Genomic DNA, 27,246 nt, shown 5'->3' on the forward strand with positions numbered 1-27,246 from the left:
AGGTATTCGAAACACGGACACCCAATGTATTCGGTAAATCTTTGCCTTCAGCCCGTGTGCTCCCAACGCCATTGCCACTAGCCCCGCTTCGGGAAGGGCTGGCAGCTTTCCTGCGCATCCCACTGCTCCTGAGATACGCTCGGCCGCTCTGTTCCCCCACAGCTGGGCTGGAGCGTCACGTCAGGTTGGCCCAGGTGTGGGAAGGGCGGGCTGAGCTCCGGGAGAGCCGCAGCAACACCGCCGCTGCCCCGGGGGAGCCCGGCTGCGCGGCTTTCCTCTGAACCGGCCCTGGGAAGCGCCTCGCTGCTTACTGCGGGGCGCTTTAGCTCTCTTCTCAGCGGGGGAGGGACGTGTAGGTGATTTCCTCGCTACAGGAGGCTGTTTAAAAAACACAAGGCAGCGAGAGGCAGGAGCGCCCGGCTCTTTCCAATCCCCCGGAGAGGACGGACAGTTTTCTTCCTTTTCCTCCCGTGTGGGGCCGCCCGGGGGCGGCTCCCGCCGCGGTCCGCGCCGCCGGCAGGGGGCGCCCCGCGCTCGCCCACCGCCTCAGGCCCGCTCGGGCCCGGGGCCTGTGGGGGAAACACCTCCGGGCGTTTTGGGTATCCACCCATCCATCCGTCCATCCATCCGTCCATCCATGGACCTTGTCACCCCTTACACCCCGCAATAATTGCCGTCTTCCCTCTGTTATGTTTTACCCGCTGTTTTGCACGGCTTGCACTGCCTCAGTCCTCACCATACTGCACTTTGCCTCATCTCAGAGGGAGCGGTTTGCAGGAGCACAAATTAAGGCACCTGTACTATATTTACACGTTAAAAGTTACAAACAGAAGTTATTATTTGGAATATAAAAGGTAAGTCTGGGAGTTTTCAGAACTGTGGTTCTTAGAAGTAAAACATGGCATACTTGACATGACTTTTGAAATTAATAATATTTTACTGAAGCAGCAGATTTATTTAGTCTAACAAGAAAATGTCTTTTTTTCATTAAAAGCAGTTTAATAAGCATTAGCTGAACATAGAGATGAAGACGATTATTTCCATAGACTTGATAACCCTTTACTGTGTATGTGGTTGCACTTATTAGTTGGTAGATTCCATTATTTAAAAAACAATTTAAAATATTTTTTAAATCCTTTTACATACTGATCATTAGTGTGTGAGTCAAGTCTTTGTGCTCTCCTGTTCTGGAGAGCCTGATTTGACCTGGAAAGCCTGATTTAAAGGCTTTACCAAAGAGGCAAAGAGACAGTCGGGTAGGGCTGAGGCATCAGGGTGTAGGGTTTGCACTGTGTATGGAGCTTTGTTTCACCAGACCAACAAAATGCACATCAAGCTTTTGTTAGGCAATTCTCATGCCCATTTCTTTTCCTCATGCTGCTTTACTAAGATCTGTCAAACCCTGAGTGTTGTAGGGTCTCAATGATAGATAGCTATCATTTCTATAAGCTCTAAGTGGAGGTTGAAGCTAACGTCAGGGAGATAGAGTTGTGCAAATTAGGTCATTAGTCATTGCTTCCCAGAATAATCTGCATTCATCTGATAATTTGGGAAACTTTCTTTAAAAAAATGTTCTCATTTTTCAGAGAGTATCCTGGTTGTTTCATAGTGTTCTGGTCTAGTTTCTTGGTCTTCAGGAGCTTTGATGCCACACTGCTGCCTTTCTTTCATATTTCTGATTTGGTGTGCATTTTGCCAAGGATGCTGGTTTTGATGTCTTTTATTCACCTTCTCACCCAGAATTGTCAGTAGGGGAACCTTTCTTTTTGTGTTCACACAAATTAACCTACTTCTAATGTGTGAGCACAGATTTCTGTCATCTCACTGACTTGAGTCAGAGTTTAAATTTGTCCTGGACATTAATTTCTCTCTTCCTTTTTTTTCCTATTATTTTCTTTTTTCTTTCTGTGTCAGATGACCATCCAAGTTTCTCAGTCAGGGATTTTTCCCCTGGCTAGTACTTCAAAATACTTTGCTGGGTCATATAAAAATATTTCTTTAAGCTTGGTAGGGCAAGAGGGAAACCATGGTCAGAGCTTAGAAGGAGCACATTCCCTTCAACTATGATTATCTTCATCCTTTTTGAAAAATATCGGTTACATCACTTTGTAGTGGGTGCTTCTGAGAAATAAGCCTGAAGCAGAATTTGAATTATGTATTATGGAATGCCTGCATGAAGACCTGCTCAGGAGGTTAATGTTTCCAAAGTATTTGGAAAACAGAATATGTGCTTTTACTTCAAGAATAGCTGTTTTTAGAGGGATGCCCTGATTTCTACACTAGCACCATCACTGGGTTTTTTCTTGTCATGCTAGGCTGCTCAGTATATTGTCAGAATTTTTTGGCCTACTTTCTGTTGCAGCTGCTGGTGCTAAAAGTCTATTCAGCATATTAAATGTGTGTGTGATACACGATTGCTAAGCCAAAAAGCAGTAGTATGTGTGACCTTGTTGATGGGACTGGTATGTTCTCTTTGCCCTTTGTAGAAGGGAAGATGGTGTTGTCTCCTTGGACTTGAAAGGGAAAGGTTAATTTGGAAAGGACATTTGTGTTTCCTCAAGTTGCATGTTATTGTGATCCCTGTAGGTAACTGGAGAGGTGGCTCAGTCCAGCAACACTGACTCTTTATCAGGTTGCTTGGTCATGTCAGATCACTGAGACAGAAAACATGTCCTAAAGAACCTAACTGCTAAGGTTATCCCTCTCCCACTCATCTTGGATGAAATGTTTCTGATGGATTTATTGGCAATTGGAGCAAACCTCTCATTATGCAGAGATCTTGGTAAATGCCAATATGGATGAACTTATCAGGTACAGTAAATGTTTATAAATAATGTGTGTCCCAAGAGGGCAGTGGAAAGAGGCTGTGATGTATTTTTGCTTGCATGCATTTTGGCAGAGCAGTGTGATCATACATAAAAGATTAGCTGCTGTAACTCAGATCAGGGAAAGTGCATCCTGCCAGAAAAAACAAACATCAAAACTGTTCTGGGTCATGCAGAATTATTGCACTTGGTATGCTTTCCATTTACTGTCTCGTCTCACAGGAGAGGAACAGCTTTGAAAGTGGAAGCTTGTGTCTGGGACTCCTGAACCTCAGAGGACTAGCTCAGTCAATCAAATGCCTTCTGCTTTGCTGGTTTGGCATTTTAAATGTCTTTTGCACCTTAATAAAAGCCTGTTTCAAAAGGGGATTTGGTCACTCTGTCGTTCAGAGTGGTGGTTGATGCCTTCAGAACTGTCACCACACTGGTGGCAAAAAACTTCTGAAAATAGCATGTTATGGTATTATTAGACCTTTGGGGGGGGGCAGGAGGATGAAGATATTACTTTGCCTCTGTTCCCAGAAATCTTTTGTTTCTCTCCAGTCCTGGTGGGGCTCCATCACCTGGAGAGGCTCCAGAGCAAGGGCACAGTGATCTTCATCTTGTGCCTGTGCACATGGAGCTTTCTCCCACCACAGCATCTTTATAACCTGTGATCCTCTTCGGACCCAACAGGCCTGCCCTGACCCCACAGAAATGGCTGCTGTGCTCCTTTCCATCACTGCACAGCAGCAAGTGACCCTTCCCTGGCTTTTGGAGTGGGGCAAAGGTGGCCTGATGAGCATAATGTGCTATGAGCACTGGGCCCAAGACTGTAATGGTGATAATTACACTGTCATGCTTCTACAGATGCCTCCTAGTTTCGCATGGTTTGGTGGGATGTGTGTTCCAAAGCACAATGTCCCCATGCTATCCATACACTGCCAGGGGAGCAGCTTCCTCAGGGGCTGTTGTGTGAGCAGTGGGCAGTAACAAATCACCGTGGTGGCTCTGCCCTTCCCTGGGGATCTTGTGCACTTACTGAGGGTCAGCATGGCCAGGAGCTGGGTCAGAGATGTGGGACATGCTGCTGGGGGTCAGGGTTTGATTTCAAATCGTGGCTTTCTGACTGGAGCAAGGCTGCAGTGTTCTTACCTTCTCCAAGCCCTTCCCAGCAGCCACACAAAGAGAAGATGAACCAGAACATCCCCAGAACTGCAGTCACATATTTATGGTGAGAACATGTGCCTGCATGAAGAAGGCATTAGCACAGTGCTTCTCAACACAAGGCCTGAATGCTTCATACCTGTGCCATTATCTGGGTATCACTGAGTGATTTGGATTATACCACTTGCATGCAGGTGCAATGCCATGTGGTAAATTCAGTATTTCTTTCCTTAAGGGCTGTCATAGCCGTGCCAGTCGCATCAGATAACCAAATAACCTGGACAGCCTTATTTTTTTTTCTGGTGTGCTAGATCTGCTAAAATGCAAATCATTGCCTGAACACAGCAGAAAGGCCAAAAGAGATCATGTGACTTCAGATGCGAGGCAGATAACTTCAGCCCATCCCTTTCTCTGCCTGAGATTCAGGAGGCATGGTGACAAAACACAGAAACAGCACAGCTGGAGGGCTGCAGCCATGAGCTTTCACATCAGGTTGGACGATGGAAACAGCATTTTCCCCTGACTGTTTCTGAAGAGCAGCATTCAAGAAATATCCTCTCGGGAAGCTGTATAAATAGGTGGAGAGCAAGTGCATTGCAGCTCCTGAGCTCCAGAGCCCCAGAGAGAATTGGAGCACCTGTTCTGCAGAGCTGCACCCCTCAGGGGTTGCTTTCTCTTAAAAAAAGAATCTTCTAAAGGTACTCTTGTACAAAAAAACTTGGTATTGCGGAAGCAGAAAGAAAAAAGGTAATATCTTTGGGTGGGGTATATGTGTGTGTATATATATATATATATATTTAGCTCACTTTTAAAGAGAAAATTGACAAAATGACAGAGGTATGTGGCATTATTTATGATTTTACCATGAGAAAAATCACTGTGCTTCAAACTATAATGTTTGACCTGGACTGAATCAATTATCCAGAATTTCTGAGTACAGATGAGATCAAATAGCTTTGAGACTACTGTATTTCATGTATTTTTTGTTTTAGGAAAAATAATTTATATTATATTCTGAACCTAAGTTCTGATGCTTAACTTAAATTTTATGAAAATTATGCTGGAGCATGAATTTAATTTTAAACTGGCTCAGATTTCAACACATGTTTATTCCAAAAATTTGCTTTTTCAGGATGCCATTAAGACCCTGCTCAGTAACTGCAGGACAGTATGTGATACAACTTTTTGCTTAACGGTGTTAACTTTTATGCTTTAGCTGGGTTCAGTTTACTAGAACCAAATTTGCTTCAGGATTTTCAGTTATCCCTTGTTGCCTAAAGGAATCTCCCCCTAGAGGCGTTTAACATTTCTGGAAAGTGATATGATGGGTTTGCTTATTCTTCAAGGTGAAGAAGAATGTGTACCCCATTTGTCCACTTGTATTTGCTACTCCTCCTCTTTTTTAAAAAAAAATCTAGTTAAAGTCTTGCAGCACAAAAAAATGAGGCTGCTTGTTTTGTTTATTTTCTGCACAAAAAAAAGTCAAAATATAAATGTACCCTTTATTGATTACAAATAACATGAACTGTTATTCTCCAACCATTTTTCCTACAGATTCTCCTTAGGTTTGCATTCATTTCCTGAGCTCAGGGATTGCTTGAATTATCTACATGTTCACACCTTTGCTTTTCTTGATTTTATTTCTTTTTGCAGTGTATTTTTTGGCTCAGGAATCTGAGTCCGCCTTAAAACTTCATGCTATTCTTCATCCTGTTCTCTTTCAGGTTTTGCTGGCTTTCTGGTATCTTGCTAACATTTGGCCAGCGCTCAACCCACCACATGCCTCCCATTCCCTATTGATTCCTGGCCCCTACACTGAGGTCTATCAACACAGCCACTTATAGCAATCATTCCATCAGCTCTATATTGAGCCTAGCCTTGCTTCTCTGAGCAGGCTGAAGAAATATCTGTTAACAAAAAGCCTTTCTCATTTCTGTCTTTCACATATGTATAATCACTGAAAATCACTTAATAGAAATGTTAGTTTGTTCCATGGATGTAAAATGATGGAGACCTAATCACATATTGATTTGTCTATGTTTGATGTTCTCATATCAGCCCTTTGGCAGATCGAATTCGGTGTTGGTGTCAAAATTACAGCTCCTGTGCCATAGCCAGGTTCCATTTCACTCTGCTAGTTGACTGTGACCGCCTCATCCTACTTTCTGCAGGGTGGATCTTTTAGCTAATGAGATCTTCAACTCATCTCCAGATTCCCATCCTTGGCAATCCCAACAAGACAGTTTTGGAGACCTGTCCTTCTGCAGGTCCTGACCTGAGTGTTGTGATTTAATGTCTGGGTTCTCTTCTCTAGGGTATTTTAGTCTTTCCAGCTTCATTGCCTCAGCAATGCACAGGAGCAAATCCCTCACAAAAGCATGTTACGGTATTTCTACATTCTCCCCAGTCCTGGTTTCCAAAGGGGAAATAATTCTAAAGGAAATCGTGAGTCATAGTAAAGTTAAAAAAAATATAGAAAGATGGCATCGATGGAAAGCCTCTGTCATTAGAAGCATCCATCCATCCATCTGATCTTTATGCAGAAAACTGTCTCTCATCACCCCTCCATGTACATGTACCTGCTAAACATGTTATTGGAGGAGATCAGAGCCACCTGTTCACAAATATGATTGAGAAAAGGGGTGAGTAGCGAAAGGAGGCACATTGCTGAAGACAGCTATTGAAACAACTTCTAGGGAAAGTAGCATGGTTACAGAAACCCCATCCCAACAAAAAAAAAAGGAAGACACTCATTTTTGTTTATCAAAGGTAAGTAACAAGTGAAAAGACTGAGGAGTAAGAACTTAAATCCTAGTGGCTCTTATTTGTATGGCTCCCATATCCTCAGGTTTAACCTAGTTTACACTTGTCTGCCAGTAGCACAGCTCAAATAATTTTAAAAGATAAGGTGTGCTTTAAAGGATGGCTCTCTGCCCAAAGACTGTGCTGTCTGATTTCATTAAAAGTCGGCTATAAATCTTTACAGGATTTCCATTTTCCTTGAGGCTGAGGCAGCCTGGTCTTTATGTGACTGACAAACTGGAGACATGATTGATTTGGGGCAGCACCTATTACATCCGGACCAAATGATGCTGAGCCACGTTCTCTGTAAATCAGGCTCTCAACAGTTCGGGTCCTCAACCCCAAATTTCAGAGCACTTGCTGTGTGTAACCTTCAGTGACTCTTGTCTGGGAAAGAGCAGCATGTGCCACTCTGGCTTGGCTTTGTGCATGTCCATTGGCATGATTGCAAAGACATTTTATTTTGCCTCAGTGTATGAATTGTGCTTTCAGTGCCTGTCTACCACAAAACTGGCTTTTTTGCTAAAATGAGAGAAATCTAGCAATTTTTTGAAGTTATGTCTAAAAGTGGGGCAGATCACTGACTTGTAGAAATTGAATGCCTGCTTTTTAGTCATCATGACAGACTCTCTCTTAAAGGGAGCTTGGTGGTATAATATCCAGAATATTAACACAGCATTTTATTTCAAATTCTCATCAAGCTGCCTTGTGTCTCTTGCAATACCTTGGTAAAAGCCTAACTTTCCATTTTGCCAGCCAACGTTTTGGGGGAATTTTGTGATGGTAAATGATTCTTCACCAGACACTGTTACACTGTGTAGTAAGTAGCTCACAGAAATGACTGTCCTGGCCTGGAGTCTGGGCATGCAGGTTGGCAGCGAGGACGGCTCCATAGCCACTTGAGAAATTGTCATGAAAAGGTAGTTGAAGGTTCGCTCTATCCGTTTAGAATGCAGATATTTGGGAGTGAAGGTGATGATTATTCCCCTGGACTAGCTCTTTGACAGCCAGATTTGGCTTTTTTTGGAGGTTTAATGATAGGATATATCTATGCAAGTTTTCCTCCAAGCTCTGAAGATATGTTTGAGCCTTCATTTACTGCAGTAACAATAAAATTTCTGTCCCTATGCCTCTATCTTTTAATTTCTTTGCTCAAGGAGGTTCTAGAAGTCCATGAGTTTAGAGGTACGTGGAGGAGCGTGGTGATGACTGGGAGGAGAGCTGAAGTCATTGAAAGCAGGGTATGATCAGAACTCAGCCCCTTATTTCCTGGGTCAGCCCACTGTTTGCTGTGGTTTGGAGGGAGTCCTGAGAGGTGTGATGGTTCTGTTCAGGGCTCCCATTGCCCACTTGCTGGGTACAGGCTGACCTGCCCTTTAATCAAGAGCCTTGCTGCAGTAGAAATTATATTGTAAGATCTATTTTGCTCTTAGTGCCAGTCTTCAGATCACAATTCAAGTAATGGCTGGCTGGTTTGAGATGGAGTAATGAAGGCTTGATATTCTCTTAAGAGGGAAAGTGAGGAAATGGTAACCAGAAGAGCAAGAATTGTTTGGAGAGAAGACAAATTTGAGCTATTAGCAATATCAATGCTGTATTTGATGCTGCAATACCATTGATTGGCTAAAATTAATGTAAGAGCACTTTTTTTTGGATTTCATGACAGCTCCTTCAGAGAGAAGTAAAGCAGTCCATTGTGGGGAAAAAACCTTAAGATCCTCCTTTCCTGAAATACTGACTCATAAGGAGTCAGACCCAGTGCAAGTGTAGGATACCCTTGTTTTGTGGGACCCTGAAAAAAAGCCCCAGAACAACAAAGAGTTGTGTTATATTAACATTACAGGACAGGATATAATATATAACAATAAATGTAAAAATCTGCACATACAGACCCACAACTATAAATGTTTTCTAATTATTGAACTTGAAAATCACCTAGTTATGCATTTATGGGGTTTTTTTTCTGTTGTATCCTTCATTTATTTTGATTTCTGCTAGTAAAGGCAAAGGAAAGTAGTAGCTAAGCATTCATTTTTTGCTGATGAATTTCTTCTTTGTTTTAAAACTCAAGCTAAAAGAAAAGAAATATCAATGAAACAAAACAACAGATAAAATAATTTAGATGTCAGATGTATCCCTGGAGACAGAGAGAGAGGGGTCAGCATGATCATGTAAGAAATCTCTAGCTAAAACAAAGTTCAGTATCTAAGAGCATCAGTGAATTTCTTGTTGCTTAGAAATTGATCCATTTTGTATCTCAGAGGAATTGTGTTCATTTGAATTTGTTGATTAGAGAGTGTATTGCATTAGCAAATGATACTATTTAGTGAAGAGCTGAGCAAGTGCTGGGAGAAAAACCCAGAAGACTTCACTTCAAAATGTATTTTGTTCATCAACAAAATCTCTTCCTTGGATTTTTTTCAGTAGAAATGCAACAGAAAATTGGATGTTTTATTTAAATGAAATCTGGTAATGAAGTGATTTGTTATGGTACTGTCTGTCCTGGTATATTTGGTGATGGTTACTGAGTGATAAAGTGATAAATGGGGTGGTAAGGCAACTTTTCAAACCAATGGAGTGTTCGGAGGATGGAGGGTTGGGGTTTTTTTAGCAATACTATCACATGTAATTTAAAATCTTTAAAATTCTGCAGTTCCAATTTTCAAATCATAAGAATGAAGATTAATGTATCTCCACAGTCCCTTGTCCCTAGTAGTAAGGCTTTAAATAGCTATTCTTCATATAAGAAACCACTGCTGCACATTAACATTAAGCTAACATGTAAGAGTAAGCTGTATGAATTACTAAACTAATTTCTCTTGAGTGCAAGTTGATAGTAATCAGATGTGTGAAAAAAACCCTAGTGTGGTCCAGTTTAGGTAGGATATGCTGTACAATAATCTGTTATGTGCTGAAGGTACTTCAGATTCTCTGTTGTCAAGCACCATTTTTTTTCCTCTCTATCCCTCCCTCCCAATCTCATCCCTGTTAGGAGTACTAGGAAGAGCCCAGGAGCCCAAAGAAGTGCGGCCCTCATCCCTGGAGGAACAACACAGGAAATGTGTGTAATGCTAACAGCGGAGAGAAACATGCTTCGCATCAGCAGCAATTAAAACGGATGGGCAGCATCGTTGGAACCATGGGGTGCAGCAGTTCTGTAGCTGACAGGAAGTCAGAGAATGGTGAGTGTTGCCTTTGCCTTCAGGGCAAGTGGTTCATCTCTCTCTAACACCAGAAGAGGATTGCAAGGTAATGTTTCCCATGCCCCACCTCCCCCCCAGTCCTGTTGTCAAAATACTTGTTCAGGGAAATTTATTTTCTAATTATTTTCTTTATAAGACTGTGTGTAGCTTTTGGAGGCTGGCTGAGGTCAGGAAGCAGCTTTAGACCACCTCTAACATTGACAGATTGGATTGTAAAAGATTCACAGCACCTGGGCCAGAAGCTTAATTTCAGAGGTGTCTGCTCACTCTGTCAGTGGCAAAGCTTAGGGGGTAAGGTATTGAGTGGGACCTTTTATGGCTTTTCCCACCACAGGATTCCTGGGCAAACCGCCCCAATTTCCCTGCTGTTGTGTGCCCCCAGTTATGAAACACGTGCAACAAAGCAGAGCTATTGCAATGACTTCAAAATCAGTTTTCTGGCCTACCAAGTGCCTGGCCTGACATTCTCCCCGACAATTACTGAGGCTATCAGCTGAAAGTCTCCACAGGATCTGGTTAAGTGTTCAATTAAACTAATGCATCATCACCCTCCTTTTAATCATACCCCACCTTGCCATGAACTCAGCAGTCTTTCACAGGCAAGTGGGTTCCAGGATTCACTCAGACCTTTGTTCAGACCCTTTGTGTTCTCTTCTAAGATTTTTCTTTAAAGCACAATTCATTGGTCAGCAGAGAGCTGTGTTACATGGTATTGTGCATAGTCTTAGGACATTATTATGCTGAACAGCCATGGTTGAAAAGGAAGGCTCTTTTTGGCTACTAAGCCAGGACACAAGTCACAGGAAGCTGGTGACCGAGAAGCAGGAACACTTGGTCCTGGCTGCAGGGATCCCAGCTCACTGGTATGAGGGCAGCCCTCAGCTTTGTGTATGCTACTACAAAACAGCATCAGTGCTGTATCACAGCAGTGGAAGTAGAATGGAATCATCTGGAGTCCCAGACCTACCTGTAACTGGGAGGCAGCTCTTCCTCTTTGGGTTTGCATGTTATACCTGTATGTGCCTTGCAGGACCTTGGGGATGTGCTACTTGGGAATATTTCTGAGTGTGTAAAAGCTTGGAGTAGACATGAGGAGATGTACTCCTTCTTGATCAACAACCATCAACACACATTGATGTGGGGCTTAGGATTTTGTGTGCTTGCTGTGTTTTGTCTTCTGGAGTTACTGGGTGGTTTCCCTTCTGCTCTTCAACAGTAGCCAAGTGATGCTGAACCATCATTCTATCTGCAGCCTGAGGCTGTACATTTCTCCAATGCATTAATAACATGAATTTAACAGATACTTGGTGGTGTAGAGACCTTCTGGAACTGATAACAATATCTTTTAGAGATGCAGTTTAGCCTAGTGTGAAAATCATGTTCTGATTCAGTCCTGAGAATAACAGTGCTGTAATAAGTACAATTAAAAAAAAAAAAAAAAAGAAAGAAAGACAGGAAACATTCTGTTAGATTTGCAACATTAACCACAGTGATTGATATGTATCTGTCTTATGTGATAGCAATGGAACTGTGCCATGTTAAGTGCTCAGGACCATTAAGCAACCCAGGGGGCTTTAATGGGAAGTTTAATGGCTCTGATGCTGGAAATCTGTTTCTGTGCTGGTGATTGTGCTTTGCCCCTTAGGTACTCTTCTAAACAGAAATGTTGGTGACAGACTTGCTGTAATGGCTCAGGCTTTCAGGTCTGTAGTGGTGAGGACTTCCAGAAAGGACAGAAAATAAGAGAGATCTCAGAGTTTATGTAGGGTCTGAAGGATGCTCTTAGTCATATAAGGATCACATTTCCTTCAGGCAGGAGGAATTTTCTAGGATGGGTGCAATATCTACAGAATGGGAATCTTTCTGGATTTTGATCTTGCTTAGACTTGAAAATTTGACCACTTTAACTATACTGTATACTCATTAATGGTAAAATAAGCAAACAACATATTGTTATGGCATCTGTAAGCATTTTTATGAAAATGTTTCCTTAATGTTATACTCTATTAATAGAATCACTTTCCATTAATATTTGTCCTTACCTGTGTAATTATCAGTAAGAAGAAAATCATTCTCACTCAGGTTCCACTCATCCTAATATAAAAATTCCTGGTATTTATGATCAGTTACAATAATTGACTGGTATAAACTGTTGTCCTGTAGTACAGAGTTTTTCTTTACTGTTTCGCAGTGCAGGACAGTGCCCACCCCAGGACCTCTTTCTGCCACCAGGTGTTTCTCTGCTTAATAAATTTTATCTGAGCAGTTAAAAGAATGTGATTTCTTTGTGGTATGAATGAGGCCTAAAGGCAGCAGGATCTTTCCTCCAGGCTACAGTCTTGATGATTTGTCCTTCAGTTTTCAGCAGTTTGCCAGACTGAGACCATAGTAGACCATAGTAAAGTGCTGAGTGTAATGCATATTCAGCACATAGGCTAAAATGGTCTTCTGGCATGTTCCATTGACTTTTTGGGGCGAGTGTTCTTTTGTTAACCAAGCTAGCTAAAACTATACCTCACTGCCTTTTGGCTTGTCTATTTAAGCAACATATACCCTTCAATACCATTTGTTAACTTTTTATCCTAGGATTTGAATTTTGCTGGCTTGCTGATGCTGCTCTGCAGGCAAAAACTTTCTGGTAGAAGAGGCTGTTACAAATACTGTTATTACATGGTTGTTCATGTCACAATTTTGATTTTTCAAAATCAAAGCTTTTTACTGCAGCTTGATAAAGAAATACACTGTTGATAGGCCAAACTGTTCTTCCTTTCTTCACCTTCCCAAAACCATATTATGGCCATCAGCTGAACATGACTGACTTCTTACTTGGGTACTGTCTTCAAGGCAATTGAATGGAGAAGGTTACTAGCTACCTAGGCCTGAGCAAGTCAGCTAGCTTGGGATCTGTGTCAGAGGACAGAAACATTAAAGGCATCTTGTATTTTTTTCAGTCTCACTTTTACTGGGTTTCATCTTATTGTTGACTGTGCACAATGGACTGAATTTGTCATCTGATTGCAAAATTCTGCAAAGGCAGCATGCATATTTTCCTTGTAGATTACCCTGCATCCAAGTGTACTCCCCTGCTTTCTGTTTTGACAGTCATTAGAGCTGCAATCCTCATCCAGAAGTGGTACCGCTTTACCATGGCCCGGCTGGAGATGAGGCGCCGCTATTCGCTCAGTATCTTTCAGTCCATTGAATATGCTGATGAGCAGGATCAACTACAGGTTTGTAATCTTCCATCCTTCCTATACAAACAGTTATGTTATCCCCAGGAATGTGGTTGCACAAACAGAATGGGTGCATGGTGATTTCTACTACAAAGCTGGGTCTTGATTAATAGAAGTGTTTCCCTGCCTGACACATGAGCCAGGTTGTGTGTATTCATACACAGACATACAGATGAATGTAAGTACATAGGCATCAGGACACCATTCAGCATATCTAGGGTATAGCTGCCTGTATAGCAGCTCTGTTAGCCAGGGATTGCAGGTCATTTACAGATCACTGTGGGTGATCTTAACTGTCTGTGAGGCAATAGATTGCAACAGAGATATCAGTGTTCCAGCATATCAGCCCAGACTTCCTTTAGGGTCAATATAGGAAATTTGGAGCTTACAGGCCTTTGTGTTCATCCTAGCATCTGTATCTAAAGTCAGTTCACTGCATTGTGGCAGTTGTTTCTGTTGACTGTGAAGGAAGTCTAGGCAAATAGTCTGGGTGGTGGGCAAGATGAATTACATCCCTGGAACAACCCTGAAACATTTTATGTATTCATGAAGTGTCAGTTGTGAATTCATAGCAAAATAGGAAAGGGAGATATTTTTGTGTAGGACACAAATTGAGTCATTATTGCAGGCTGATACTATGGGAATATACAGTAGTGACTTATATCCCTCTAAATGGGAAATTGCAAGTAATTGAGGAAGAAAGATGTTAATGCTTGTTGGATCACGTAAACTGATCAGTGTGTTTGTTATTTTCTTTTTCATACTCAGCTATCCAACTTTTTTACATTCATGCTGGATCATTGTAATCATCCCGATTCAGGTAACAATAAAAGTAAAAGTAATATGGAGATTGTGTTTGAAAAACTTGATGTGAGGAAAGTTAATTCTCAATGTGATATTTACAGCCTATGCCACCTGCTGAGGTTTGATGTCCTAAATACTGCAATATGAATTTGATCCTCTAAGAGTTGACCCTGCTCACTATCTACTTAGTGAGTCAGAGCAGTCAGTAAGTCAGAACAGGTGCCCATTGTCCTTATGAGAATATTCAGAAGTACTCAGAGTGCTTTCTTGTGTGTTACTGCCCTTCCCACAGAATCCAATTTTCACAGCTTTCTATGCATGTTTTCTTAAACTATAAGATGTGATTATTCTGAAGGACTGTGTTCAGTTGGTTTAAGTCAGGTATAATCAAAGAGGTTGCTCTTTCTCCTCCACCACCTCTGGCAGTTCTGGACCATTTTTTAATTTAATATGTTATAGGTTTCACTACAACATGTATCAGTATGTCAATGATTAAAAAGGAAATAAATTTAAACTGCTGGAGATAAATCTTTAGGAACCATCTCAATTAAGCTTCAGTTATTCGAGGAATAACCTTTAGTTTTTGAAGTATTTTGGGATCCTTGGACATAACTTACTTTTGAGGTCAAGCTCAACAGAAGGACAGACTGAAAGTGATTCCTAAGTCCAGAAAACAAACATGACTTCCCTGAACAAATTCAGAATAGATCTAATCCCAGCAGAGTTAAAAATGAGGCTGTCCCCTTCTTATTACATTACAAGAGAATGCTTTTTCTCTTTCATCTGCTCTAGCCACGGGTTACTCCAATTAAAATTTGCACAAGATACTTTGATAGCAGGATAAAACCACCATCAAAACCTTAAGTGGTTCAGTGTTCTAATGACCACCGGTAGAAGTTGCAATTTTTCTCTCTTAAATACTTTAGAGTGCCTAATGCTCTCTGTGCTCTGCAGAAAAATAAATTACATTTAAGCCTTGCTCCAAAGTCCAGGCGGATGATACAATAGTCCTCCCTTTGATTTTTTTCCCATTACTGCCATACTCTGTGAAAAAAAAAAAAAAATCTGCTTTAGTCATTTAACTTCCTGGGAAGGAATTGGCAAACTCAAAGAAAATCAGATACTGCTCACTTCATCTACTTCTCCATGCTGATAGTGCACCTCTGTTCAGCTTTTCCACCTCGATGGGAAAGAAAAGAGTAGTGCTAGGTCTGAGATTTGGCAAAATATTTTAATCTCTATTTTTATTATAATATTAAAATGGAATTTTACAGCTGCTTGTTGTAGATATGATTTATCCACCTTTATTAACTGTGTCTCCTGACAGAAGGAAAAAAGTGAGGTGTCTCTAGTGACTCGCTAGGGCTCAGGAAATTGCAGAGCACACTGCTACATGCACAGTCTGTTCATGTGCAGGTGGAGATTCAAGCCTCACCTGTGCACAGGTAGGGTTATGGAGGGTCCTATGGGCTGCCCCTCATCACCACTGCACAAGCAACCTGTTTCTTGGTTTTGTAGATACTGGGAATTGCAGATGTGGTTGAGGCTGAAACATATGATCAAGTATAATGGTTTATGGTAAAGCATCTCTTTCTCTTGCTGGCTTAAAACTTCCATCTTTTAGGACTGATGTTAAGACTTGATAACTGCTCCAAAGGCTTTATTTTTGTCTTGGTTTGTTCCCCTTTTCTAACACCATGTGTTACAGATACCAGAACCCTAAATGAAACAGAAAAATTCTGGTGTGTGTTTAATAAAGTGATGGCCAAGGATGCCTATTCAAAGGAGCTGACTTAGATTTTTTTGAGGAATTGCATATCAAATGTGTATTGTGTGGGTTGTGGTTATTTTGTCCAACTGCTGGCTGTGTGCATTCTTTGCTTTAGGGTCTTGATTGCTTGTCCCTGGAAGTGACCTTTCGCAGCACTCATGCTAGCCCCACTGATGTGAGCAAAATCAGTGCTGAATAGAGGGATTCTTAAAGAACTGCTTCCACTTCTGCTGAATCACCATCTGAAGATGTGAACCACAGTGAATGTAAACATAACAACCAGAGAGACTTCAAACTGACTTTGCTATTCTCAAGCATTTTCTAAAACCTGCAATTCTATGGCTTTTTCTTTTTTTTTATCAGTGTGTGCTCACTTAAATTAGAATGATAGCATATGGTTCAAAAGCTGTCTCTAAGAAGACAGAATATCATATTCTTGCCAAAGAATAGATTGCCTGTTTTTCTCAGTATGTGATAAGAAAGTTACCTGAAAATTTTGTGATCTGTAGTTTTTCTTACATTATAAACTACTCAGCCTCCACCATTAATCTTGTTACTTTCCTCTTTTTAATGTTTTTTTCAGATTATGTTTTTCAAGGAAAGAAAGCAGCTGCCATCTCATTAACACAGTAGTGCTTTTGATGTGATTGTTTATCTGTTACACCCTAAAGCTTTTTTCATCCTCTCATTCTCCTTAAGATGTCAGTGTAGTTTGTGATTGGGGTATTACATGGCTGATTGTCTTGTTCTGCTTCTTATTAAAGGCTATTTTGAAAGGGTTTGTGGAAAATAAGAATTAAGCCCTTTTCTCCCTTATATTTTTCTCCCTTATTTCCTGAAAAAAAAATCTTCCTACCTTCTCAGCTTTCAATGGAAAGTTCTCTGGTCAGACAAAGCTGGAAACTGCTTTTCCAGCAAAAGATGACCCATTTACTCACTCTTTTATGGGCACATTGAGGGTGAGAAGACTGCAGACACATCCTGAGAAAAATGGTGGGACTGGGAATCTAAACCTGTTCCTCTCAAGGTCACAGGGCACCTCCTGGAGCCTTCCTTCAAAGGAGAATAAAAAAAAAAGTGTTGTTTTCTGCAGTTTCACTCCCTGTGATGCCTCCCTTACAGCTTTAACACCCTTTCATGATGTTTTGCACAGAGTGATTCTTGCAGTGGGGAATAAGTTATAGCTGCTTGCAGTTTGTAGCACCAGGAATGGTGTGAAGGAAGAAATGTTTGAAGCATTTTAGAAACCTCCTTCCTCTTTGTAGGCTCAGTGACCATTTGGCTTTGACCTGAGGGCTGTGGATCAGTATCTGGCTTATGTAAGAGCACTTCTCAGGAGGCAGAGGTGTTCTCAAGTACCCTGGTGGTCAGGCTGAGGGCACACAGATGGTGGCAAAACAAAGCACTGATTTCAGAGCTGCAGAAGTAGCTGATTCCTGATTACCCAAATAGTGGGTATATCCTTGGCAGTGGCAGCTTTGACTTGCCTTGAAAAACTCCCAAGGCAAGGTGATCTCAGCAGGAGAATCAGGTCTTTGGGCTTTCTGTGGCCAAATTGACTCCACGTATCTCTGGTTGTTTGTGTTTAACATGGCATATGGCTGTAGGGTAGTTGTTTGGGTTTTGTTAATAGTGAAGGCTCAACTCCCTGAGCCTGGGCTAGTCTGGTGTCAGAGTACAGAGCAGGTCACAGCCTGTGCTCCCTCCAGTCAGTGGAGAGATGCAGATGCTGGCAGAGGATGTTTCATTCTGTCTTGACACGTGTGCCTGAACCACGCATGCCAAGACTTTTCATCCCTGTCTTTCAGTATGAACTGAAAGAGCCTTGGCAGCTTCAACTGGAACAGCAAAACGTGAGGGTGCTGAATCCTTCCGAATCAGCCCTGCACGTGGTAAACTGGGGTACCTGCTGGACAGCGTGGTGATTCCCCAGGCTGCATTAGGTCATCCATTGCTGACTGTTCAGAGATGGGACAGTCATGCTGGAAGCATGGAAGCGTGCAGGAAGCCTTAAAATCCAGCTGAAAGCCTGAGGAGCCGTAAGCACGCTTCAAGGGTAATGACCGTGACTGGCTTTTGACAACTCATCCAGAAGTGGAAAATGGGGTGTACTTTGCAGAGATATGCCCTGCAGGGAAGGATTGGGTTTCCCAGCCTGAACATGTGCCAAAATGGAAGTGAGTCTGTGAGGGAGGCAAGTTCATGTTCAGAGGTAAAGTGATGGATGGATGGCCTACTGTGTGCTGGAGGGGAAGGCAGGAGTAGGAGCAGGCATGGGCAGGTGTCTGCCTGGCTTGAAACACTGAGAATATCACTGACTCTGAGGAGTCCAGCCAGGAGGACAGCTGGTTAGAACAGGCAAGAAATGAGGCATTTGGGTGGTCTGAGGAGTCGGTTCTTCAGTCACCCACTTCTTGGGAAGTAGGATGCAGAGGGAGATCCTGTCCAGAGGCCTGCTGCTAGAGCTGGAGCAAGAATTGATGCAAATGTGCTTGGCTGATCACTAAGTGAAAATCAGCGATTTCAGTCCATGGTGAATTTCTGGTGTCCAGCTAGACAAAGCTGTAACTGTGGTGGAAGACTGCAAATCAAACTGCACTTGGTGAAAAGAGTGGACCCTGAGCACCTTGCTGTTACTTGATGCCTTAATCCATTTGAATGGCTGAGTATAACATTGCATTAGCATTGAATGTGCTAATCAGCTCACAGCTGAAGTGCTGATAGTAAAGGGGACTTTTTAAAATCCAGATTACTTTTTTATCTATTTATTCCATTAATATGGATTTTATCCAGTTGCAAGACAAGTTGGCCTTTATGAAGCTCGTAATTTATGAGGCCACATACTACTGTGAGTTTTGAATCACAGCTACAGATCAGCTGTAAGTCAGCAATAAATAATACAGCTATGCAGCTTTTATTTACAGTTGCAGGAAATCAGGGTTACGGAAAACTTAACTGTAGCCCAGCAAAAGGTGTTTACAACAATCATCTCCCAAGAGCAACTCTGCAACAGCATCTGCTAGATCACTTTTGTTTAGGGCCTGGTTCTCTCTTTTAGAATAATATATGACCAAGACAATCTGCAAGAAGAAAACACTGAAATCTGCTGATCAGTCAGTTACATTTCAAATATTGGATTGAAGCAATTAGCAGTGTTCCTGCTTTTTCCGTGTTCCAGGAAAATTAGAAGCTATGCTGTACTTTCACCACTCTGTTTTTTGTTTACTTCATCCAGTAGTTTTATGGCAGCCACCCAAAAGCTGGCACTGTTTTCTAGCTGTATCAGAAAGGAGTGATTTTCAGTCTGCTGTGAATAAATAGAATTTTGTTGGTGACTTTTAAAATAATCACTGTGACCTGCTGATATTTAGCCAAAAAAAATTAAGTAGAAAATAAACGCAATAGAAGTGAATCTTCAAAACCTCTATTTAAAGTGTAATATTTAACTTTAAACAGATGATTAAATGATCATCAGTCATTAAATGATCAGCCATGACTTTTTGTGTCTCCTTGCATCTGGGGGAAGGAAATTTGTACCAGGTGATCGTTCTTGTTACCTGTGAGCAGACTGCTCCACAACTTCAGTGCAAAATGTTTTGCACCCTGAGAACAGCTACCAGCAGCTGGAAAAGAGTTTTTGTCTGTTTTTGACTTCGGTTTTGTCTTTTTTTCCTTTGTGTGGTTGATTAGTTGGTTGGTTTTAGTATTGTGAAACAATCTGGGGAGACCTGGAGCTTTTCCACTTTACGAGGCACAGTCAGCCACTGTAATACTGCAGCAGTTAAAGCAGTTACATTCAACCAGTTTTGGCCATGATGTTACAGCTCTGTGGGGGACTGGTGGAGTTTCTACAGTTTTGTTTTCCTTCTGTCTTGTTCCAGTTTCTCAAATTTTGACCAGCCCTAGTGCTCCTCAGGTGGTGGATGAAGACTTATGTTTAAAAGAATTTGAAAAGAAGATTGATGTTCCAGACTCCTATTATGGACCACGACTCTCATTCCCCCTTACTGTTGAAGATGCCAATGCTCTCCTTCATGCTTTCAGGAATGAACAGGTAATTTGCAACCAGCTTGTTTTCTTTTTTTTAACTTATTTTACATCTGTCAAGTTGTAGTTCCACAATCCAATGTAAGGCTAAACTGGTGCCCAAAGAGATATTTCACCCTTCATTTACATCTCATTACTTTTTCCTGTTAGCCCAGTGTGATCATAAATGTGCATGGTAAGCTGCCTTGGGAAATTGTAAGCTGACACTGTAAAATCAAAAGCAGACAATTCTCAGACAGATGAGTTACAATTGATTCCCTACTTTGCTGCATGACCACCAGGCCCGGCACTGAGAAGGAGGCAGGGACTAGAGAAATGAAATGGGAGCCCTTAGCAGTTGCCAGGCAGGGGCTCTCAGTGAGAGTGCAGGACTGGGGAGGGTGTCCTAAGCTAAAATAGAAACTAGTTATCATCTCTTTATGGGTTAAAAGTGTTCATTGTTTGGTCCTCTGTCTTTTGTCCCGCACCTCATTCTTTTAGAGGAATTGAAGTGTCAGGGTTAATCACCTCATTGCAGGGTGCAAGACTCCACCATAGCAGTGGAGTGACTATAAAGCATTGCTAATGTAGCAGAACAGAGTGATAGCACAAATCTCTGGAGCTCAGGCTGAGCTTCCACGGCACTGAGGAGGCTGTTCCTCATTCTCTATATTCCTGAGCAAGCCCTTTTGTTGCCCACTAGATGAGGGTGGAGCAGGGAGGCATTAAATGGCACAGCTTTGTTTGAACTTGTAACAATTAGTGCTTAACAATATGGTGTAGAAAAGGGGCAAGGGTCTACATGCTTTTTAATTTACTAAATAAGAATATTCTTCTCCAGTAATTTTCTGTGGAAGCTAATTATAAAAGTACCAAATACAAAGCACATGATAAATGAGCCAAGCTTCACCTTACGGTCTACTCTCCCTTTTCTTACTATGGCTGGCATTTTGTTAAGGAAATGGTCATTTGTAATTGGCCTTTTTGTTTGCTTAAAAACATGAATCTTGAAAAGTCATTCTGCAGCTCATCTATCTCCTCCAGCTAAATTCCTCAGATCTCTGCTGCAATTAAAAGTTTTAAAAATCACCAACTGACAAAATTTTTGTAAAAAACATTAGGATAGAAGACCAGAAGCTTCAGTGTTGCATTGTTATAACTTCTTCACTGTGAACAGGAAGATAATCCTTACCAAGGCAGCCCTTACTGGAGTTTTCTTGTCATTGTTTTTGCAATTTGTTGAAATATCATTTATAGCCTTTGGTGGGGTTTGTTGTTGTTGTTGTTGCTTTGGGTTTTTTGTGGTTTTTTGGGGTTTTGTTTTGGTTTTTTGGTGGGGTTTTTTTGGTGTTTTGTTGTTGTTGTTGTTGTTTTTTGCTGTTGGCTTGTGTTTTAGAGGTTCTGGGGTTTTAAATTTTTGATTGTTTGTTTGTTTTTTACTCACACCTAGAATGGCATCCTTTTTATTTATTTCCCAGTTACTTTAAACAGATGACATTATGCAAAGATTCTGAGTGCTCTCTGTTATCTCTTCTGAAAAACAGGAAGAGTAGAAACAGTACAGTGTAATTAAAGTGGGAAAATCTGTAAAACAAGTTCAGTAAGGGCTCCGTATCTATTCACCAGGAAGCAAATGCAAAGCTATGAACACTCCTAATTCCCAGCACTAGGCCATACAGCCTGTACTCATGTCTGGAGGTCTGCACATAAATAACCTTGGCAGTACATGTGTGATATTAATAAAGCAGACAGACTCACTGCTAATTTAAAGAAGCCTTCCTTTTCTACCTGCTTTTTCTTCTCTCAGCTGCTTCACGCCCGCTATGTACTGCAGCTGCTAAGTGAAACTAGGAGGGTTCTCAAGGAGATGCCAAATATCACCCATCTTTCAACTTCCTACTCCAAGGACATAACTGTCTGTGGTAAGGTGCCAGAGAAGATAACTGCTTTGGGCTATGGGTTGATACTCTAAGCGGTTAGAGAATGATACTGACATTTCCAAATTTTGCCATTAGAAGAAAGTTCTCAATGCCCTTTAAAAAATTATTTATTTATTTATTTTTTTTCCCCCAAAAAATGCATAAATTGGAGCAAACAAAAAAATAAAGCCCCTGAGTCATAGTAAAAATATTTTAAGAAATTCTCTCACCTCCACTTTCCTGTTCTTGTTTAACATTTCTGAATGAGTCAGTATTAATTCAGCTTAAATACTCCTGCACTTCCACCTCTAAAATGCCACCAAGTATTTTGATCACTGGCTGTAAGTCTCACCTCTTTCTCCTCTCACTGAGAAAAAGACCTTACTCAGTAATGATTTTAATGATTTTAATCATAATTTACTCCATAATGATTTTAATGAGGTTTAATATGGGCGGCAAAAAAGACCTTTCATTGACAGCATGATGATCTAGAATAAATTGAAATAATAATAACCCCTCATTTCTAGGGAGACCCAAGAGGATGGATAAGTCTTTACAGAACCAACAAATTAGTCTCACAGAATGATGTGTCACACAGTAAAGAACTAAGAGCTCTTTGCCCATCTCTTTTGTTACACTTTTGTAAATTATGGATAATGGGACGCAGTATCCTGACTTGACACAGAGTGCAGTAGCTGCAAAACAGAACAGTAATGGTGACAGAACTCTTGACATCTATCAGTGTGTGCTGTGTGTAATGGTAAAGTGGTATAAGGGAGGTGCTATGAGACATGCAAAATAAATGTTTTTTAAGATGTGGTTATGGACCCACTGTGATTGCCAGGAAAGGGTTTGTTTAAATGAGGTTTCGTACAAGCAGTAATTCATTAATCAAGACAACAAGATCCCTTTCTAAACCAAGGAAACACAGATCCATGCTTGTTCACAACACAACATTTTCTCATTAAATAAACATTCCTTTTCATGTTTGTGTTGTATTTGCACTATGTAAGCAGCATCAAAAGGGATCCCTCTCCAGTACTGAAACTAAAAGCTTTTGTGACCAGAAAGAGCCTCTGCAGGAGACTGATAACCCATTTTTAAGCATAATCAGTCCAAAATGTTGATTTCCTTAAGGTATCACTCTCCATTTCTTATCATTTCAAGTTAATAATGCAGATTAAATATATACCTGAAATGTTTGCATCCACATATGTGATAAATATCTATCATAGCTTGAAAGATCCCTTAGAGCAAATTCAGCAGGCTCATAATTGATCAAAAGTTGCACAGAAAACATGCACACATAAAAATGTCACTTCTCATTTCCTAATCATTGGTGGCAAAAGCGTATTATCACAAGATTGGTTTGAGACTTCTGCAGCCTTGTGGTGGGGAGTCACAGATATGAGAAGGTTGGCTCTGAGCTTGAAATGCAGTCAGGGGCACAGGGGATCTGTGCTGCAGTGATGCTGTGTGTTGGGGTGAAATCCTCCTGCCTGTTCCAAACAATCCTCTAAAAAAGGGCCCAGTCTGGCATTCCTGTGGCCTTAGCATTGAGGCACACAGGTGTGGACAGTTCTTGATACTCTCCATCACTTCCTGCTGGTAGTGACCAAAACCTGTCCCCTGTTCATTTGTGCAGTATAAAAAGGGCTACGTTGGGGAATTTAAACCCATTAGTATTTAGAAGTATATTATATTTCAAAATATCTTTTAGTGGCATTTTCTGGGTTTATATACATAAGAAAAACATGGGGAAAAAGTTACTAGGTCCAACTAATTCCAGTTTTATAATTACAGTTTCTTCCTCCTCTGTGAGTAAATAAAAAAAAATAATGTTTTTGTTTCCTGTAGGAGATTTGCATGGAAACCTGGATGATCTTTTGCTGATATTCTATAAGGTAAGTAGGTACTCTGTGATGTAGCATTTTCACTTTATGAATTTTTAGTAAGAACAAATATTTATGTGTGACAGATTTATCACCTTTAGAACTGCTCATGTGTTGTGCATACACCACACACACAAAACCTGGAAGAATTTGGTGTCTTTGTCAAACCTCTTCCTTCTTCATATCTTCCTGCTCACTAAAGGAGATAGAAGAGGTGATTATTTTCCTGAATGCTGAACTGCAGCATGAGCCAAAACTTAAGAGGACTCCTTAAGAGTCTCCAAAGTTCTGCCACTGTTTTAAGTTCCACATTGACTGAAGTCTGCTAAAATCAGGAGCTAAATGGGTTCCTGATGTAACACTATACCATGGATAATTTTGACACTCAAGAAAAAAAGCAGAAGTTTTCATTTACAACTTCCACTGACCACCTGCAGGGTTTTTTGTTTTCTTTTGGTTTGGGGTTTTTTTGTTGTGTGGTTTGGTTTTTTGGGTTTGGTTTGTTTTTTTGGCTGTGTTGGTTTTTTGTTGTTGTTGTTTTTGGGAGAGGTTGTTTTTGGTTTTGTTTTTAACAGGAAACAAGAAAGAATGGTGTGTAAAAGCTTGTTAAGCCTTGGAAGCAATCACATGGTCTGCACAAAACAGAAGTACTTTGGGCACCCTTTACGTATCCGTTTGTATCATGCTAAAAAAGCATAGCTCTCTTTTACTGATGTGTAAAACAAATTAGGCTCCAGGCTAGCTTTTCCACAATTGTATGTTTAACTGAAGATGCAGGAAATGTTGTGTATTTAGTTTCACATTTATCTTCAGGATGAATCACCACCTTTGATTGAGCAGGTACTCTCTTTGATTTGAGCTTTCCGGGCTAGGGGAAGGCTTTGTGTCAGATCCTTACACATTCATCTGCACTGAAGGGAGACAGAAGTGAACAAAACCAGGTGTTTAAATGATGTATTTCTCCCCCTGCTTCCAGCTTTGGTACACTTCGTCTGACACTTGTTGAATGTAAATGTGGTTGTTTTGCCCAAGCTGAATTTCAATGTGGCCAAGGTTTTGCCACACCTGAAGTCTGTTGAAGTATAGTTAAATTGTAATTCTTTTTATAGAGTCCTGCTTTTCTTACTAATCAACCATCTTTAGCTGGTCCCTGGCTTGCAGTCTTTTAGTTGTTTAGCTCTCTTTTTAAAACTGGAATAAGAGTATGGTACATATTGGTTTCCTACACAGAACCTGGAATGGGAAATAGAACTATTTTGGAGATAAATGCTCAGATACAATTATATTGACAACTGCCATTAGCCTGCTTTTTTTTTTTTTTTTTTTTTTTTTTTTTTTTTTTTTTTTTTTTTTTTGAGTAAACTCTCATCCTGACTTTAGTAAATTCTGAGCCAAAACTCCCTGACAAAACTGACTTTGGACTAGAGATAACATCCAGTTGTTCTCTGTTAAACTTCTAGGGGAGTCCCTTCCAAATAAAGTGGGCAGATGTTTTGTCATTTCAAAGTAGTTAAGAATATATAGAACATATGATCGAGCTGATTAGTTATTTAGAAGCAAATTAAATGAGACTATTTTCTGTCCCCTCTGAGCAGTTTACTCAGATGAGCAGTGAACCCATTTGGCTTCTGGGATTCTTTTTTTTTCTCCTTCCGAAACTCTGTTCCAGTGGGAAGGGATTTTATCCTCTGAGTTGGTACAAACTACCTCAAACACGAGGTGCAATCCTAATCAATGCCATGGGAGTGATCTCGGCCTGCACAGGGCTGGGCAGAGCTGGAATGGATTCTGGAGGCCTGCATGCAGACCTGGCCTGTCACTTCCACAAACCACTCCCAGCAAACACACAGAGCTGGCAATCTGCAGCATGTTGATACAATGCTGCAGGTGGTGTATAATCCTAACACCTGCTTTGGCTGCAGCTAAGACTTTTTCTTTTCCTCAATAGCCAGTTTGTAAGTCAGTCCCTGCATTCATCTTTATTAAATTAGAGTGTTTCCTGATATTCCTTGAAACACTTGAATTTTAAATTATGTATTGCTAAGTTAGATTGTTAAAGGGATGCTATAGATAGAAATAGCCTGAAGCGGTAGAAAATGCCAACAACAAACGGAAGTTAATTAATCACTAACCCAAGAGATACAGTAATGATGCCCAGCAGCAAGTTGCTAATCATTAGAGGGCCTTGTTTGCCTCTCTGACATGTCAGAAGCTGCAACAGCCTTTAATTTAGTTTTGCTCTCATTGTTGGTTGAAACCACAGAAAAGCAAAGTACACGAGTGTGGAACAAAACTCAAATGTCACGCTGAAGTTGGAAGTCCAAACCAAAATCAAATTTTAAAACTCAAATTGTGTGTAACCTTTTCCAAAAGAAGGGTGATAGAATCTGGAGAGTGCTCCAGTAGATGTGTCTTTCCATGAGGACTGCAGTTAGAGTGGTTGTGTGTATACTCACAACCTGCTGGTGAATTCACATGCCTACTGGTTTTAAGGTAAAGCTTTTTTTTATTTATCTATCTTTCCAGAAACTGCTACTGAGTTTCTGCTGTATGTTCCACTCCTGAAATCCATCCTCTCCTCTTTAAAATCACTTCAGGCCACTGCATTAGAAGAGTCTTGTACGTTGCCACTCCTGTAGGCACAGAGCAAGCACAGGCTCCTTCTAAGTTAACTTGGAAAGGGCTCAGGACAGGCTATAGCAAAATCCAAGGAAGCCAGGGTGGAGAGACCAGGGTTCATTACTGCATCCTAACATGAAAGCACAGGACTGGGACAAAAAAAGGAATTCTCATGAGGATTCAAATGACACATTTCATTGAGTCCCTGGCCACATCCCACAGCCTGCAATAAACCCACTAAAGCAGAACAGCAGTAGTGCCATGGGAACACAAGAAAGGTTTGACACTGACACACAGGTATATTCAAGAAGTGGGATGTCTTGCAATGCTGCCAAACCTTTTAAGAGTGGCTTCCACAGTTCTAATGTAATTTTATAGATGTTCTGTTGATATTTCTTGTGCATATCAATTGAGGAAACAGAGGTTTCCCTTTTCTGGCAAGTCAAAGTTGAAATACTATTTCTGATACTCATGACCGGAAATGATACATAAAAGCTGCATATAGGTGATGCTATATTTTCTGTAAGCTGATGGCACCTGTTGATGTGTTGGTAATTAATCTAATAAAGTATACCATTAGTTACAAATACTTGTTTTTAATAAGTCATTATTTATAACAAAGCATTTCTCTGTGTCTTCAGGAAAAAAAAAATACCTGTATATACAACCTCTCAGGTTTATGAGCTTTCAAGTATGTCGTAGTTAGTTCTCATGTGTAAAATTCAAGTAGTGCCTTCAGAATTAAAGCAACTGAAATCAAACTCTTCAAAGTTCTTAAGGATTTTGTATCCTCTGGACTATAGTCCTTCTCAGGAGTTTTGGAAGCTTGCACTGCAAACAATGTAAATATATGAAATCCATTCAAACTTACATTAGAAGATAATTTTTCATGTATTTCTTATCTTCCATTCAAATTGAATTACTCCCTTCTGTTTGCAAGTGCATAATTTCCTGACAACAGTTGCTATAACAAAAATGTACATTTTACTACAAGACTGATGTTCCT

General features: G+C 40.8%; 1 protein-coding gene across 1 annotated transcript in view; it reads left to right on the forward strand.

Moving 5' to 3' along the window:
- Window positions 1-9,769: 9,769 nt before the first annotated feature.
- The window catches only part of PPEF1 (protein phosphatase with EF-hand domain 1), a 32,992-nt gene continuing 15,515 nt past the window's right edge, over window positions 9,770-27,246 (forward strand). The window contains exons 1-6 of the mRNA XM_063392912.1: window positions 9,770-9,955; window positions 13,079-13,206; window positions 13,978-14,029; window positions 19,666-19,838; window positions 21,618-21,732; window positions 23,587-23,633. Coding sequence (XP_063248982.1) covers window positions 9,892-9,955; window positions 13,079-13,206; window positions 13,978-14,029; window positions 19,666-19,838; window positions 21,618-21,732; window positions 23,587-23,633 — 579 coding nt within the window. The 5' untranslated portion in view covers window positions 9,770-9,891. The remainder of the gene's footprint in view (window positions 9,956-13,078; window positions 13,207-13,977; window positions 14,030-19,665; window positions 19,839-21,617; window positions 21,733-23,586; window positions 23,634-27,246) is intronic.

The sequence above is a fragment of the Prinia subflava genome, chromosome 3 (assembly GCF_021018805.1).
Source record: "Prinia subflava isolate CZ2003 ecotype Zambia chromosome 3, Cam_Psub_1.2, whole genome shotgun sequence".
Taxonomy (NCBI): domain Eukaryota; kingdom Metazoa; phylum Chordata; class Aves; order Passeriformes; family Cisticolidae; genus Prinia; species Prinia subflava.